Here is an 18490-nt window from a genome sequence, read left to right as displayed (position 1 = left end):
CTTTCCTTATCCCTCTCTAAAATAAAGGCATAAAAAGCTCAGTGTATAACTGTACATTGTCTTCTGTGTACCGTGTTATTTTTGTCATTTTGGGGGGAATTCTTAAAGGGGTATTTCACTTTCAAAAAAACTTTGGGTCATTTTATTGTCTACTCAGGCTTTTGAGAGCACCCCAGACCGTTTTTAAGTTGCTTGATTCAGTATTTAGATATTTGATATTCATTTTATCAGACACGCCCCCTTCCTATACAAACCCATTATAACTTCAAACTCAATTTTTAACATGTTAAATTCATCAAAAACACCCGTCCTTGGTTCTGGTGACTCACCCTGCCCTCCTAATACGCGAGGGGGCCGTGTTTTTTCGATTACTTTTTTCATTTATTTTTTGGAAAATTAAAAAAATTCAATACAATAAAAGAAAATAACAAAATAAATGAAAAAAGTAATCGAAAAAACACGGCCCCTAGTTTTTTTGAAAGTGAAATACCCCTTTAAGCCTTATTTAACAGTTAAAGTGGAGAGACAGGAACTGCGGAGAGAATAGGGTTACATGCAGCAAACTCAGGGACCTGTGTGGTATGCGCCCTAACCACTTGGTTATCAGGACATCCCAATGATTGCTGTACTGTTACTGTGTGTCCGACTAATAACATTTGATTTGATTACTGGGTCAAGCCATTATCACCACACGGCTGTGTCACGTGTTGAAAATAGCAGATCTACAAGCTCACCACGCATAGCAAAGTGACGCGTTGTGAGCTTGTAGATCAGCCATATTCTTATACATCTCTGTTGCTGTAGCCAGTGTGCCTGACCATGTCAAGCGTGAGAGCGGCATGTCACTAGCGTGACAAGTGTGTTCAAATAAGGACGCTGAGACATCCACATAATGACCACTGTCAGTAAAACCGTCAAGTTAGTAATAGTGTTAGTAACATTATTCTAGCTACACACACGCACACAAACACACACACACACACGCGGCCACGTTATGTTTCTGTCGCAGTGTGTAAACACATGAGTGTATTGCAGGTGAGGGGCAGGGCGAGGCGGACGCAGGCCTCCAGTGCCCTGTCATTACACTGTGGCATCACCACCACAGAGGAGGCCAGGCCTCGGTCGTGGCCCCGTGCCAGTTCTGGGGTGGCATGGAGGGCACCGGGAGGGGTTGGCGAAGCTGGGGGGGGGCAGGCACAGCCCTCCGTGTGAAAAAGCCTTCGGGGGCCACGGGTGGATGTGGGGTTAGACAACATGTAAACTAACACAGGCACGGACCCGCAGATGCATGATGTTACATCATCTCCTCTAACCCTTACCCCCGTTCCCTGGGAGCCGAATCCTTACGAAATCCTCGCAGCCCTCCCTCTCTCCGCCCACCCTGCTCCTCTCCTCGCCGCAGGTTTACGATACGATTGCAAACGTAGCGCTTAAATTGACCCCTTTTTTTTTTTTTTTTTTTACAAAACACGCCCAAATGACTGGTCCATCAACTCAACTGACCCTGTGGACCTAAAGTGGACCAACCGAAAACACCAAAGTATGGACAGGGGCAACCGCAGCAGTACCAGCCCAATGACTTATCACATCGCTGGCCAGAGTGGACGTGCAGGGCAGGCCTGACCTCACCGGGGGTAAAAATGGGAGCGACAGTCACTGTAGAGAGGGCCATGGTGGCTTGGACCAGACCGCTGCGGTGCAGTGTGGTGCAGTGTGGTAGAGTGCGGTGCTGAATTGGGCCGCGCCAGACTCTGGCTACGGCTATTTAAAGGTTCCGTCTCCCTGAAGGTTTTTGAGTGACTGTTAAAAGAGGCCGAGCAGGCTTCCTGCACGGGGCGGTGAGGGAGGAGGAGAGGGAGGGGGGTTGACTTTATTTAGACGTCAACTTCCTGTTTGCAACGCGCCTGTCTCCCAGAAAACTTCCATGTGCGGAGAATGAAGTTTCCCAACTCTAATTACACATATGGCTCTGGGCCGTGTCGCTGACCCAAATAGCTGACTTCTGCCTCCGACGACAGCGGCCTCAGTCTGAGCACAGCAGTCTGGTGATAATCAGAACGCCGCTGCACTCATTCCTGTTGCTGTTGTTGTTGTTCCGTCTAATGACCACAGGCCCCAGGAGGAGTTATGCAATTCTGAACAAGAGACTAGGCTAAAGGCTGCAGTCAATATTCTGCACAAAGGTTCAGTGTTCACTTCTCTTTTCTTCGGTTCCTTGCCTTCCACTACACAGTAAAAGTTTCTGTGTTCATTTGACTCTAATAGCTCTTTTCGACTACAAAAACTAAGCATGCCGTGCCGTGAAATGCATTTCACGGGTTCTGGATTTGTTTCCATACGCTACAGCTCGGTTTCAGATTAGGTTCCCAGAACCTCATTTGGGCCCTGCTCAGGAGGTGGTTCTGGGAACTCAGAACTTTCAAAATGTTTCCAAAATAGCCAAAACACTCACACACTGGAGTTTACAAATGGATAAATTAACACTATGATCAATATTCATTCACTTTTTCTGTTCTTATTCCATGTTCTATTCCTTTTAATTCTACAGATTTTAAACAGTGCGGTAAAAATCAAGCAAATGTGGCATGAAACCGTACTGGGGACCAGGGGAATCCCATATAGGGAGTAGCGGTACAAACCGCAGCCATCAGACGGATGCCAAATATTTTTAACAAAATGACAACTAGTTTTGACCATTCATGGATGTAGGGACCCATGTCTAAACATTTTGTTTACCCTTAGGGGACCAGCAGGGGTAGTGTTTGATGAATACACAGTACGGTAGCGAATCTTTTAAACCAAACATTAAATGGAGACCCCCGGCAGTCTGGCCCACAAAACTGAAAGAAACCACAATCCATTCTTAGTCCACTCTGCCCTCCTCTGGTCTGTCCCATGAGACAGGCTGTGTTTGTGGAACTTTTTGAGGGACAGTAACAGACTTTTTTCAGCCAGCCAAACGACACAACAGTGGGAGTGGGAGAGAGAATGGCAGATATGAGCAGAGCAAAGCTGAGCGAAGCTGTCATTTACCAGAAGAATGAAGCCTAACCTCACAAGATAGAGCAAAAGACAAACAAATTATAGTGCTTTAAAGGACTTAGATTTATGAGAAGACAACAACCCCATCACAGACTGGATGCTCACCATTTTTAATATAGTACATGAGCTAATAGTAGAAAATGGATATTTATAAATCACTTATATTAACTTAATGATGACACTGTTTGTGTGCGAATGTTTCTCTCTTCACCACAGCCACAAAGCCAGACTAATGGCTCCGTCTCTTCTGTGTAACCAGTGTTCCAACCAATACAGTCCGAGTAAGGCTAAACAAACACCAGAGATGTCAAACTCCCTGAGACCTCCTGGACTTACACCACACACACACACACACACAGTGTGTGCCCTCCCAAGATGGAGGCAGCAGCGCTCTCCCATCCATCTCTCTCTCTCCATCCGACATTCACGTTGCATTCCGTCGCCCTCTCCACTCCTCGGCTCTGGATCATCGATAGAAAAAATTAAACACGGCAGCATCATCCATGTCAACAACTGCTGCTGTTGCCATGGCGCCGCCCGGTAACGGAAACATCTGCGGGGTTGCCGGGCCAACGTGATCCCAACACAGGGATGCCGGTGGGGGAATCGCATCGGAAAGATGTGTCTCGGTGTCAGCAACACGTGTGCGAGGTCTCTCTCGCTGACACACACACGTTTGACAAAGCATGTCATCTCTATGGTAAGGCAGAGTAACTTCTGTCTACACAGAATAAACCAGAGACGATTCCAAACACTGTGGAGGTTTGAACTCACCCCATCCAGTGTTAAATGGTAGCGCACACACACACACACACACACACGATAGATGAAGAGTGGACAAGAAACGCAACGACTTAAACCCTCTAAACTGGACCCGAGTTGGCTCTGTACTTAGACCGCTTTCTTTCTGTCATCGCCCAATGCCCTCGCCAAAAATAGTCGATCTACTTGAGCTTGTAGATCTCTCATTTTTTTGGCCAACGTCCCCCCCCCCCCCAGAATATGGACCCTGCAGCTCAAGTGGTTTAATGAAAGGCAACTGTAAGAGGAGGAGGGGGGGGGTGGACAACAGGAATTCAGATTTTCCTCATGTCCCTGTGGTCATCACAGAGACCATGCCGTTGGCTCCCTCGGTGGCTTAACAAGCTGCAGTGCCGCGGTGACCGCGAGGGGATGGCATGGCGATAATGACATCATCTCTTAATAATGCTGGTGTGGTGACATCTTTAGCGAGGCCAGGAGGCCGTTTCTGAAGCTGCATTTGGCAGACTTGCGACTGTCCTTTGTAAGTCACCCTTTTGGACTCTCCCTTTAAAAATGTTCAAAGTTCAAGATGGACTTGACCCTCCCTTTAAGGACGTTAACTTTAGTGTAAAATCAACTCTTAACGAGGAGCTTAGTAGCTTACACAGTAAAATCAGTTCTACTGTAATGCAACTCTGAGTTGCAAATGGTTAAATTAAGTAGTAGAGAGAAATGTGGCCATTATCCCTATAGAGACAGCTGGCAAGGCTAGCAAGCTAGCAAGACAACCCATATTTATCTGAGAATAGATTGAAAAGAATACTAAATCCTATAGTACTATATTCAGCATTAGAAGTCATGACTCTACAGAGGTCTAACCAGGACATAGAAACTATAGTCCTTCTTTATCTTCATACATGCATGCACACACAACAACAACACACACAGCAGTTTGTTACTTCCTACTTTCTCTATAGACATTTCCTCTCATAGGGGTGTAAATATATGGTGTGTATACACACACACACACAAATAGTTGTCTGAGTGGTTCAGCATGTTAACCTCCATAATAACAAGGGTACCAGACATAGGCTGTACTTGACTGTGTAGGGGGTAAATGGCGGTGTGTGTGTGTGTGTGTGTGTGTGTGTGTGTGTGTGTGTGTGTGTGTGTGTGTGTTGTTTGTCCTGCTCAGGGTTTTCCTCCTGGAGGTGGAAGTGATTTGGAAAGAATGCAGGGGAAAGGGAGGGGCGTCGCGGCTGTTAAAACCAGCGGGGTCGGCCTCAAATGAAAGCGCGGCGCTAACGAGGGCGGATGCTAATTGAAGAGGCTCCCAGCGTGGTGTTGCGCGTGCGCGCGCATGCACATACACACACACACACACACTTACAGCAGTCAATAGTACAGTACATTCATCCACACACAAACACACACCGTAAACATGACAGCTTTTTGCAGTGGGACTAGTGTGGGGGTTGTGTATGCGTGTGTGAGAGAGCGAGCGAGAGAGGGAGTTGATGTACACAGCTATCGAGGAGCTGAGGGACTTGGTTTATCAGTAGACAACTGGCTGTCCATTGTTTATTCCCTCTTCTCTGATGGTATCAATATATAAAGTATGGGCACAAATTCACCCACAACAGTGGAGTCCCATGCGCTAGGTGTGTGCCTATTTTTGGCGGGAGTCGGCCCTTGCAGAAGTTATCTGGAGCCAACTGATGCTGGATCAGTTCTAGACCATCGACTGCCATCAGTCAAGTTCAAGCCAATCAGCGTACAGTTGCCTTTAAAGTAGGAGAAGGGGCGTTGGTAGATGTACTACAGAAATAGATGTTGTCTGCTGAGTTATAAAACATTACATACAGGTACATATAGACCTACATTCAAATGAAAATGCATGGCCTATGTGCAAGAAAACTTTACTCTAGCATGAAATTACATGTTTCCAAGAGAATAATCTGTAGTTAAGATTCCAAGTGTGCCTTCGGGCTACAACAAACAACATGGGGATAGGAGGGGTACTCAACCACAGCGAGAAACATATATAATTTGTAGCTTGGATTGTTCATTATTTTATCTGAAATGCGACATTGTAGGAACAGGCTGTTAACTTCTGTTGATGTCGTCACGTACTGTCTGGTATTATGGTGTTCACTGGTTCACTGACAGCGGGTATAACTGACTGCAACATTAAAGGTGCTATGTGCTAAGTGCAATTTTTTGGTTCAAACAACAAAAAAATAAGTTTAACGTTAATGCTCTATATTCATCAATAACTGCTATAGACTGTTCAGTAGCAGGGGTCTACCCCGTCTCTCCAGTTCTTCAGCAAACAGACTACATTTTCAGGTCATGTAGGTCACCAATTTCATCCAATCAGAATAGAGAACCATTCATCAGCTTACATTTTATAGTATTCCACTTCCACTTGTGTCTGCTCATTTTCATTATCACTTCTAATTTCACTTGTTTATTGTGTAACTTGAGAGTTCCCTCTCCTGATTGGATGATCCTATCCTGAGATGAAAATGTATTTTCTGTTTCCTAAAGAGCTGGAGAGAAACAACACTATGTTGTATTTGTATTTTTGTATAATTGTATGTATGTTGCCAAATAATTTATTTTTGGTTTCTATTACTTTGCATTTCTTTCTTGTATTTCTTAAGTGAGGTGAGATTAACCTTATAAACCCAAAAGGGTTTTCTAAATCTCACCTGCACATCCAACACAATATTATGCTGTTGCTAAAAATATGTTGTTTTTAAATGTGCAAATAAATAATAATAAAATAATAATAAAAACAAGCTTTTATCTCGTCTGCCTCTGATCACAGTGTGTGTGTGTGTGTGTGTGTGTGTGTGTGTGTGTGTGTGTGTGTGTGTGTGTGTGTGTGTGTGTGTGTGTGTGTGTGTGTGTGTGTGTGTTATATCTTTAGAATAATGGAAGTCAGTGGGGCTGTCATCATGCTGAAACCTTGCCCACATTTGCAGTCACACATCATAGATATGTCAGACGACTGACGTCATGGATGACTGATATCACAGGCTGGTCATGTGTAGTCAGAGATCCACATTGGACATTATCATATTATTACATATATAGCCTATATAGCCTAGACCAATGCAGGCTATAACAACAGGATTTAGGACGGAGCAGTGGGCTAATCCCCTCTCTACCCATTCATCTATGGCCACCCTTATGCAATAAAATGGGCGTGTCTGAGGTATGAGTGACAGCCTCGTAAATACGTTGTGCTCCAGTGAGAGTTCCACTTCTCCGAGCGGCTCAAAGCCAACAGCTGTACCTGGCTGAGGAGCTAACAGGCAGGCAGGAGAAGTACCTACCAACACTTGATGCTCGTCTCTGGCAGCTTGTTTGTAAACAAGTAATACATTTTAGGTAAGAAATAGACCATGTAGTTGCTCATCTTGCTTAATTTCAGAACTTTGTTATCAATTATTATATTTGCTACTTCCATACAGTAGTCAGTTTCTGTGGTGTCAAGTGTATACGCCTAGTCCACGCCTACTTAAGTACTACTTCACGTCTACTGGTGGCACGGTGGCACAGTGGTTAGCACTGTTGCCTCAAAGCAAGATGGTCCCAGGTTTGATCCCCGGCAGGGGTGGCCTTTCTGTGTGGAGTTTGCATGTTCTCCCTTTACGTTAGGTTTCCTCCGGGTACTCCAGTTTCCTCCCACACCAAAAAACATGCATGTTGACCTTGACCAAGGTACTGGCAGTGCAACTGGAGTTGGTCCCCGAGCGCTGCATTGTGGCTGCACACTGCTAGTTAGAATGGGTCAAATGCAGAGGACAAATGTCCCCATGGAGATAATAAAGTACACCTTTGCCTTTTTTAACACATTGGGTGCCCAAACCGTGAATCTATGGTTTTGCAAAAAGTGAGGTTGAGTGCCAAAACCGGGAATCTACGTGAAATCAATCTTTTTGTTTTTTTCGTTTTTTTTCACAAGGGGGGGGCTAGCGCAGCTCTGGAATCACCCACGGTGACTCTGAGAAGGAAGGGACAGATGGATCACCGTGCCAAAAAAACTGGCTCCCGTCCGCTCCCATTCTATCTCCTTGCAAAAAACATCCACATTTCCTTAACTTTTTACAGTGGGGAAAACCACTAATTTTCGATCCGAGATCACTCCGCCATGGTGACTCGCGTGAGAGATGTTATTGTTCCAGGCGTTAGCCAGGACCATCCACCATCGTGCACGCATATATTGTTTACAATCGGGTGCTCGTCGTGGAGTCTGCAGCTGTAAACAGCGTAGCGTTACAAACGGTGAGATCTCTGGCACTCAACGTCACTTTTTTAATACAACTCTGGCACCGAATGTGTTAAGAGCACAGAGTGCTTCAGGTTGGCTTCCACGCTGTCTAACCACACAGCGGCAGTGTCAACTTTTCTCAACTTTGACATTTAGATTTTTGCTGGCTCCACATTAAGCACTAAAAATCTTTTATGCATTGTAGCAAACCGACATTTTAATATGGAACTTCAACCGTGTCATTTTGCCGTGCTGTGCCCGGTTTTTGAGTGTCTGCCATCTCACCTCTTCGTGCTCTGTGATGAGGCCAGTGTGTGTGTGCGTGCGTGCGCGTGTGCGTGCGTGCGTGTGCGTGTGCGCGCGTGCGTGCGTGCGTGCACTATCTGACCTGTTCCTCGGTGATGAGGCCAGGGTGAGAGTGTGTGCTGTCATCGTTGGTGCAGTGCAGGGGCAGGCTCTGGCACAGCTGTCCCAGAAGCATGGACACTTCCTTCATGCTCCGCCAACAACACACCAAAACCATCTGGGCTGTCACCCTGTAGCCCTCCGTACTGTCACGACCTGAAACACACACACACACACACACACACACACACACACATCGGTTTTCTTGACCCATTTATTGCTCTCTAAAGCATTGCTTCTAAAACTTTTACATTTTAAGAACGCCCATAACTCTGAGAGTGTACAAGTGGAACCAAATGGACCCTTACGTCATTTGTACACTTTCAGAGTTACAGACCTGTAAGGGTCCATTGAGGGTCCCTGGACCCCACTTTGAGAACCACTGCCATGCCAAGTACTTGATGGCAATTATTTTTGTTAAATTGTTTTATAAATTGGGCTTGGATGTCAGACATAAATGCAAGCACATTTACGTGCACACAAAAATAAGCAAGTAAAATTAAATACACCCACTCACACAATCACATAACAGCCATCAGTAAAAATGACATGATTATTTTTAATGTTTGAACTAATCGGTGTGCTATTGCTAAACGCCTTCTCCCCTTCAGCAGTGCCATGATTCATCCTACATTAACCATTGCATTAACACTGCCATGGTTCAAGTCAAAAATGGAGTGGAAGTGAAACAGTGACCTCACCAGGACAGAAGGGAATCTGCATTCACAAGCACACTGCCAGGGTTAAAACACAGAACACGTCTGTTCTTCCATGATTGAATATGTCCTGGTGAATCTTTGTGAATGAGATTTTCCCATTAAAGCCATGTGAAGGATATTGATGAAGGGGACAAAAAAGGATGTAGCCTATTAAGCCTTGAGACATCCTAATATTAAATGAACAAAAATGTTGTCAGTCTGTCCATATCCATTTTTCTCCTCACTGGGTTGGGTTGACCAATCGATCTGAGTGCACATGGCCATTGTCCCTTGGCATATGCAAGAAGTAAGGAAGGCAATTTTCCCAAATGTTCCCAAATGTAAGCTGTTTATTTGCCACAGGCTATGGGATCTGTAGCTACTGTCACCGCAAGCTATGGGATCTATACACACTATTTATAATATTGAGTGACTATTTGTTTATTACCTAGAGCTCATGCTTACTCAGCTTATTCAGATTTCACACTTGTTAAGTCGGTCTGGATAAGGGTGTCTGCTAAATGCCTAAATTGTCCCGTTAGAAATGTTTTCAGTGATACAGCACTAAAACCAATTGTTTTCTATAAAACCTTTTATTCAATTATTTCATTTGATCGGCTAATCTATAAACCGCTTCACCTCTAAATATAACAGTGTTGTGTGTGCTGGTTTAAATGAAGTCTTTGCAGAGCATTCTGTCTCTGACTGACCTGTGTTGTCATGCGTTGGTGTGTGATTCTCTCCAGGCTGCGAGTCCAGCTCCCTGGCAGTGGTGAAAAAGTCATTAGTGTCCCTGGGCTGAATCTCCTGTAAGATCCTCTGAAGACCTGCTGAAGTATCTGCGCACACACGCACGCACACACACACACACAATTACCTGGTAAGATCATTTTGGGGGCACACATTGGGTGTTAGTACCATGGATACAGTATTGATGTCCAATGTTTATTGGCATAGTGGTGTTATTGAGTTAATTTTTTTGTATTCACTGTATTTGAGATGATTGGGTTTTTGTGTTCCGGAGCATACATAAAGCATTAGCTTGAACCCAGTGACAAACCCACCCAGGGTTACCTGCTTCTGTATCCATAGGGATAAGACCCTCGGGGGATGAGCTCTGGACGACAGGGGACACCACATCAGACATCCTGTAGCACGCTGCGATCAGCTCTGACACCAGACTCCTCCACAGCGCCGTCTGGCTCAAACAACTTGACACACACACACAGAAATGGCAAACCTTTCAGCAAGGGTAGCGTATTCCTTTTGACTGCCTCTCTTGCCATCAACTATGAGTCAACAGTATTAGGAGTCAACAAAGATCTAAAGTGAACTGAAGGAGAACATCTGTAGTTAATTTTGACGGATTAAGAGATCTGTGTGGGTGGGAGAGCTGAACAAGATACACACAAACTTTCTCCCCCAAAAACAACCATCCAGTGGAGGCCTTGGTTAAGTAATTGACCCTTCCGGAACAGTCTCTACTGTATTTCAGCAGCCATGTGTCAGCTTTCTATCCCTTGGCTTTACTGCACAGTAAAATCCTCAGTGTTCATTTAACTCCAAGTGGAAAATGAACCTGTAAGGGATTATACTGTTCACCGTCTTGATACAATGTCCTGAGCTCCTCACAATGTTGCAGTGTTTTGTTGCGATGGTGCACTGTTCAGAAGCACGCAGGTGGCCTACAGACCAGAGTCCGACACAGCCCTCCTTCCTCACTCCTTCTCAGCTTCCCTTCTCTCAAAGGAAATCAAACAGTCGATCCAAAAACTCACAATGCATCGCGATGTGACGTGTTGTGAGTTTGCAGATCGGTTATTTTCCCTATTTTTGCGTGAACCGTTGCACAACAAAGTATAAAATAGAGCTTAAATGGATAATCAGACTAATTGATTTAGTTGATTATAAAAAACGATATTAAAAAAACCTTGGCAATGAATTTGTGATACATCAAAAGAAATTACCCAATTCATAAAAGTAATGGATAGAATAATTGCTTAGAAGATAATGTACAGTTGCAGTCCTGTCCTCACCCAGTGTTGAGGTGTTGCAGGGCAGAAGTGATGCAGTGAGCTCTGCCGTAGAGGGGATAAGAGGCAGCCGCCTGCAGGAGAGAGGACTCAGCCCTCACCACCTCATCCTTCAGACACTGCAACAGGTACTGGATGACTGAAAAACACACGATACCTTTATATCAGTGGTTTTCAAACATTTTCATGTCAAGGACCCCAAAATGTATGTATTTGGCCTTGGACGCCCCGGCTGAAAAAATGTTGTGCACGGGTTCCCTATAAGCGAATATTTGGGTTAAAGATCTTTCAAATGTATTAAATTATTTTATAAATTTTTCAAGCTTCTTCAAAATGTTTTGAAAATAGCAGATCTACAAGCTCACAATGAGTCGCGATGAGCAGCATTGTGAGCTTGTAGATCGGCCATTTTCGAATATGCCAAGTATAAAATACTTTGAGAACCACTGATTCATGTAATAAGTCACTTTTAAGAAAACAGTAGATTTGTTATTCCTGTACAGGCTGTGGCAAGTTGTTACTTGATAAGTTGGTTGACTACAGTCATATTACTCCAAAGTGCAATGATGCATTCATCTGCCATGATTAGAGCTTTGGAACTTTGGAACTGGAACTTACCGGCCAGGGTGTTGAGCTCCAGGGTGAGGACCTCAGGAGCCTGGGGCTGGGGTGGAGAGGGAAGCTGGAAGGGGAGGCCCTGCTCCTGGGCACAGCGCAGTAAGGCCTGCGGCAGGGCGGGCTGATGGAGCAGCAGGTTGAGAAGGTGAGCTGCTGACACACTGTCGAAGGGTTTGGTGCTGGTGCTGAGGTCTAGGGCAGCCTGGAGGACATCATGTATCCTCTCTGGGTCCTTAACAGTGGAGTGACCCGCAGGGGCCAGGTTAGTTAGAGCAGTGTTTCCCAACCTTTTTGGTGCCACGGCACACCTGGCATAGCCAAAAGATCCCAGGATCACACCTAGACATACAGTATATGTGTATGTGTGCGTGTGTGTGTGTTGCTACAATGTATGAGGAACCAAAACAAAATATTTACTCTCATGTACACAAGACGTAATAAAGAAAGCTTTGGCCTACAAATATATAAACTTGGGTCAGTGCAATGAATAGTAGAACTTCTTTGGTACTAAACCCAATATACTTCTAAAAAACACAATATCCAAACATTTATGACAGCACTCACCAAATAACTTTAAAAATAAAGAGAAAGGACAGAGACAGTGCCTCAGTTTCACCGATTTATTTTTGGAAACGTACAACTTGTTTTGCTTTGATGTAATAATGAAAAAACCTTGAACATACAAAATAACACACACATGTTCAATTTGGCCTACAAATATATAAACTTGTCAGTGCAATGAATGGAGGACTTGGATTCACCTTCCCAGAAAAATACTTTAAAAAACTAAATAAAAAGATTTGTAAAAAAAAATGAATTTGGCCACAATACAACTGCCTTAGTCTTATTGTGAAACTGTTTTAGAAAGAAAATACTTTAAAACTCAATAAAAAAGATTTGGAAAAAAAAAAAAAAAAAAAAAAAAATCTTTTTACGCCACAATACAACCGTCTCAATGTGAAACTTGAGCTTGTTTTGCTGAACACAGAGTTTGTATCCTGGCTGAGACTGTAGAAAAGGGGAGCAACACTGCCATTGCGCTGTCTGTGATGGCTGGATATTCTTTCCCAACAGTCAACCAAAAACTGTCCAAGCTCAGATCTCTGAATTTCATTTTCAAACCACCGACCGCCCTTAATTCCACTAGCTGCTCTTGCTCCTGGAATGGGCTGTTCTCGTTTGCAGAAGACAAGTTGAATGGGTCACGGACCCAGTCGAAGTCTTCGATGGAAGCTGAGGGGAAATAAAAGGCAAATGTCTCCTCGAGCCCCACACAAAGCAGGAGTGCTTGGGTGTCCAGTGTTGCTAAGGGGAAACATCTCAAGCTTGCCCTTATCCACATGCTGCCACCAGAGGGTGAGTTTGGACCAAAATCTGTGCAGTTTATCTGTGCTTGTGAGAATATTCTCATTTCTTCCTCGCCTGTTTAGTTCATTCAGATGGTTAAAAATATCTGCCATGTATGCTAGTCTTGCACACCAGTACTCATCTGCAAACAGTTCTGCATATTTGGATTGCTCAGCAGAGCTTTGTAATTCCTCCCTCAGTTCATATACACACGACAACTTTTCCTCTGGAGAGCCACCACACTTCGGTGTGCAACAGCAACGTTTTATGTTCCGCCCCCTTTGAAATTAGGCACACCCCTAATTGTCTGCAGTGCAAACTTTCCACTAGTCACAGTTTTTTGTATAACAGCACTCTCGATGTCTGCAGACTAGGGGTGTGCCGATACACTAATTTCACTAAACGATACGATACGATATTGGGCTCACAACTTCGATACGATTTCAATATACGATACGCACTTTTTTTTTATTATGAAAATATATGGGGGGAAAAAAAGCAAATGCAAACAAATAATTCTGTTTTTGCATTATTCAGACATGCAAACTTGTAGCTTTTCAGCTACAATAGCCGTTTTGAATCCAAATAGGGCAATAGTGGGACACCTGACCCGAAGAAAAAAAACATGTTGTCACCCTTATCACCTCGGGCTGTTTGCATGCCTGATTATTATTATTGTAAAAAAATATATATATATATATATTTATATTTTTTCCAAAAACATATCGTCACGAAAACGTATCGCGATATATCGCGGGACGATATATCGGCACACCCCTACTGCAGACATGTCTTCAATGCGTTGGCCAATTGTGCTGTTTAACACATTGAGTGCCAAAAACGGTCCGGACCGTTTTTCATAATCCAAACGAGGTGTGCCAAAAACGGTTATAACCGTTTAAAAAAAAATCCTTCACAGCACCAGGAGATCTCGGCTCCTGTGTACCTTTTTTTTTTACTATGTATTTTTGACTATTTTCAACTGGCTGCAACTATGGAACGGATTACCGAATGTTTTTTTTTCCCCCGATTATACGAGACCTCTATGTGTGTAATGAGGGGATCACCGTGAGGACGGTGATCACTGAAAATATTTTGTGACTACCGTACTTGAAAAAGGTTCAAAAATGGTTAAAAATCCAGGCACTGACTGTACCCTGTTTTAAAAAAAACCTGGCACTCAATGTGTTAAGAGCGCCCTTTAGAATTTTTTTGCATAGCATCTGGTCCCAACATTGTGTTCACCATGATTTTGCATGCGGGCACTAAAAATGATTCTACCACTGTAGGTGACATTTTTTACTTTTCCACAAGCTCTGCAATTTGGTGGCTTGCTTCCAGAGCCTGGTCAGAAACCTTGGTGGTACTGTGTAGCAATACAGTTGTCTGTTTCGCCTTTTTAGCTTTCAAACTCACGAAAAAGTCTTTGTCCTCTGTAGCGAATGCTCCATGGTTGGTCTCAAGGTGACGTTTCATCTTACTGGGAACCATAGCACTGTTTGCAAGCTCCACAAACGACGACGCACAGTGGACTAGGATGAGATGGATCCCCAATAAACGTGAAGCCAAATTTCATGTAGTCATCACTGTACAGTCTGGCTGTGACTTTCTTTTTAGTCGTCTTGCTAGTCGCGGTTGTTGTTCCCGGCGGCACAGCGATGATGCTGGCGGCGGCGGTGCTGTCCTTTGCGGGCAGCTCGTCGACAGGTCCAGATGGCCCGGATACACAGGCGCCGCTGTGTGCGACTGTGCAATGATTCTACCACTGTAGGTGACATTTTTAACTTTTCCACAAGCTCTGCAATTTGGTGGCTTGCTTCCAGAGCCTGGTCAGAAACCTTGGTGGTACGGTGTAGCAATACAGTTGTCTGTTTCGCCTTTTTAGCTTTCAAACTCATGAAAAAGTCTTTGTCCTCTGTAGCGAATGCTCCATGCTTGGTCTCAAGGTGACGTTTCATCTTACTGGGAACCATAGCACTGTTTGCAAGCTTGCCTCCACAAACGATGCACAGTGGAGTAGGATGAGATGGATCCCCAATAAACGTGAAGCCAAATTTCATGTAGTCATCACTGTACAGTCTGGCTGTGACTTTCTTTTTAGTCGTCTTGCTAGTCGCGGTTGTTGTTCCCGGCGGCACAGCGATGATGCTGGCGGCGGCGGTGTTGTCCTTTGCGGGCAGCTCGTTGACAGGTCCAGATGGCCCGGATACACAGGCGCCGCTGTGTGCGACTGTGCTCCGGGTGCTGTGTGTGCTGCTGACAAGTCCCTGCGGTGGCAATGTCTTGCTGGCGGCGGCGAAATTTAGCGTCTTCTGGATGCATCTCTTCTTTGCTGGTGGTGCTTTCATCTTGTAGTTGTAGTACAATATGAGTGCCAAAGCTACTCCCTGTGCCCTTTTTATACAGTACCTGCCAGGCGAGTACAGGTGATGGCCCCATGAAGACAAAGACATACATTTGCATTCCTTCACTGAATGGACTCGTGGTCATTGGCTGTGAGCTAATGGCTCACGGCAGCAGCCCACGTATCTACTGTTCTCGGGGGGTGGGGGTTTGTTCTGCACACTAAAGTGCTGTGGCACCCCGGTTGGGAAACACTGAGTTAGAGCATGATGATAACTTTATATATTCACTTGTAATACAGTTCAGGAAACAGTTAGGCTCCTCGTTATTGTAGTGTTCCTGGATTCAAACCCAGAGGTGGTGGAAAGGTACTTTACATCTGTGCCACAAGTGCACAAAATGAAAAATAAACTTAAAACTGAAATACCTGTATACCGATATAATTAAACCGGAATTAGAATGTAAATTAAAGCAGATCCTAACTATATCCTTGGGTTAAGGTGCATAAAACATTATTTACCTCCTGTGAAATAAAGATATCTTTATATTCGGCAGAACCGCATCTTCTACGACAGGGGTCCCAAGGCTGGGGTCTGCGACCATTTGCTGGTGGTCCATTACAATGAACAGAATATAGAATATTTATGAACATTATGTATCTGTAGAACAGCCCCCCTCTGTCCGAGTTTCGATCAAGCAGATGTTCTTGATGGGCTATTGAGTCGATCAAAAACGTCCATTCACACAATCCCACAAAAGCTGCCGAGTGGCACAACGGCAATTAACATTGGAATGGCCCAGGCTGCATATCAATGGTCCAGTGATTATCCTGTTAAGTACTACTAGGCAATTTTTTAAGGTGGGACAGGAGGACAACAATAGAAAACATGGGTGCGAATGTCTCTCATTCAATCATAATGACCGACCCATTAAACAAAGTGGGAAGACTATTCAAATTGATATCAGATGCATTCAATTCATTCTTGTATGTCCAGTGTGCTTTGGGAAAGTGTCTAGTGGTGAAACTGCCCAGAAACTGTGAGAGAATGGGTTTCAAAGATTGTTTAGAATTTAAATTAGTTTAATGTTGGATTTTCAAGAGCTCTGTCCAAATACAATGCTCTCATGTACATGCTGTAAATAAACAAACAAATTCAGACTTTTTTTTAGCGGAACCTTGTCTTCTAGCAATACACGTTTTGACACATGCAAAATATGTTTCTGAAACACGCTTTAAACATGTCACATTTAGAATTAAATTATTATGACTTAGTTTGACCATGGCATTCAAGGATAATTGGCTTTCTGAGAAACTGGGGGTCTAGATAGATTTGACCAGATTGTTATTATATTTGCAAAGCAGTTTCCAGTTTATTTTGGTCTTGAGATAACTCAGAGATAATCACTTTAGTGAATTATCTCTCATTTGCTCCTTTCTTACTCAGCTCCATGGCTACTTGTCTGAGTCATGCATGTGTGTCCTAACTTTATGAAATTAGCATTGTATTGGAATTGACTTGAACACACCTAATAATGGAGATTAATGTTGTGGTGCAAGTCATAATTAGCTGTCTGTGTAAGTACAAAATATAACGAATCTGGGGTATGTATGTGTGTATCACATCACTTGGTCTTATACTGTCAACATCATGCTTGTGACTTGTGAGTGTTTTGCTCCATGTATAAAAGGTTGTATTTTTAGAATCCTTCTTTGAAGGAATAAGAATAGGTTGTATTTTTAGAAGAAGAATAAAGATAATATGTATTTTTGCCTTTTTCCTCTCTTCAAATTCTCCAGGATAATAGCCTATGCTAGCAATCATGGTACTCAGTCTGCCCACTTTGTGAACAGGATGAACATTATTTATTATAATATCTTACAAAAACTGCAAGGGTGTAAGTATGTATTGTATGGACAATATTAGATTAATATTAGATTAGATTATAGTTTCAATGTTAGGTGAGTAGGCATTGAGACTAACCTGCAGTCCAACAGCTGATGGAGGGAGTTGCCGTAGCAACGTGGATGCCAGCTGCTTGACCTCCAGGAAGTTACTGGCTACACAGTAGAGGACATTCTGAGCGTGTTCAGGAGTCACCACGTCACCCAGGGCAAATACATCAGGTCCTAAGTGAAAAAGAGGAAGATGTGGACAAGTTAGAAGTTGCAAAAACAACGTTTCTTTTTAAATGACACATCACTGAAACGGTTATTTAATTACTACAATATATATATGTTTTTTTTCTGTCAATGAATGAATGAATACTTGGCTGATTGGTTTGAGCTCTAAAGCAGTGGTTCTCAAAGTGGGGTCCAGGGACCCCCCGGGAGCCTCGTGGGGGTTCTAAGGACTCCCCAGCTAAATTTGTTAATACAGCACCTAAGTAACAGCAGATATACAAGCTCACAGGTATACAAGCTGCGGGCTTGTACATCTGCTATTTTTGAAAAATGTTAAAGTGTTAAAAACACAATTCTTCTCTTCTGGGGGTCCCTGGCACAAAACATTTTCAGTTGGGAGTCCGCAGCCAAATAAATATCAATATGGGGTCCTTGACATGAAAAGGTTTGAGAACCGCTGCCCTGGAGTGGTAGTCGTACCAGTGGTGAAGGTGAAGAGCTGGGCCAGCAGGCTCAGCAGATGAAGGGACATCAAGCATGTGGAGAAGGAAGCTCCAGGAAGGAGAACCTCCAGCAGCCTCTCACACAGCCACTGCAGGAACTCCTGAAGGACACACACAGTGTAAAATCCTCACGGTTAAATTAACCCGCTGTACATTTTCAGCCAAATGGACAAATAACTCTGAATTAAATATCTGGATTTTATAGTGCAGAATCACACACGTATGGCTAAGTTATCTTTTACGGAAAAAGCTCCAAACTTGGTCAGGAAAAAGCTGCAAACTTTAATATGTGCATATCATACTGCACCTGTATGTGTGCTAGTGAGTGAAGGTGAGCAAGTGAGAGAGATGGA

At 43.8% G+C, this 18490-nt stretch overlaps 1 protein-coding gene across 2 annotated transcripts in view; it reads right to left on the bottom strand.

Moving 5' to 3' along the window:
- Positions 1-18490, bottom strand: part of thada (THADA armadillo repeat containing) — a 110207-nt gene that overhangs the window by 79529 nt on the left and 12188 nt on the right. For both annotated transcript variants that reach the window (XM_080448830.1, XM_080448831.1), the window contains exons 15-21: positions 18115-18238; positions 17495-17640; positions 11823-12054; positions 11208-11343; positions 10246-10382; positions 9882-10010; positions 8457-8629 (exon numbers count right to left, since the gene is read on the bottom strand). In XM_080448830.1, the coding sequence (XP_080304956.1) occupies positions 8457-8629; positions 9882-10010; positions 10246-10382; positions 11208-11343; positions 11823-12054; positions 17495-17640; positions 18115-18238 (1077 nt within the window). The remainder of the gene's footprint in view (positions 1-8456; positions 8630-9881; positions 10011-10245; positions 10383-11207; positions 11344-11822; positions 12055-17494; positions 17641-18114; positions 18239-18490) is intronic.

Source organism: Gymnoscopelus braueri, assembly GCF_963280865.1.
Source record: "Gymnoscopelus braueri genome assembly, chromosome: 14".
NCBI classification, from domain to species: Eukaryota; Metazoa; Chordata; class Actinopteri; order Myctophiformes; family Myctophidae; genus Gymnoscopelus; species Gymnoscopelus braueri.
The sequence above is the reverse complement of the archived record's forward strand: the minus strand, read 5'-3'. Positions and strand labels throughout refer to the sequence as shown.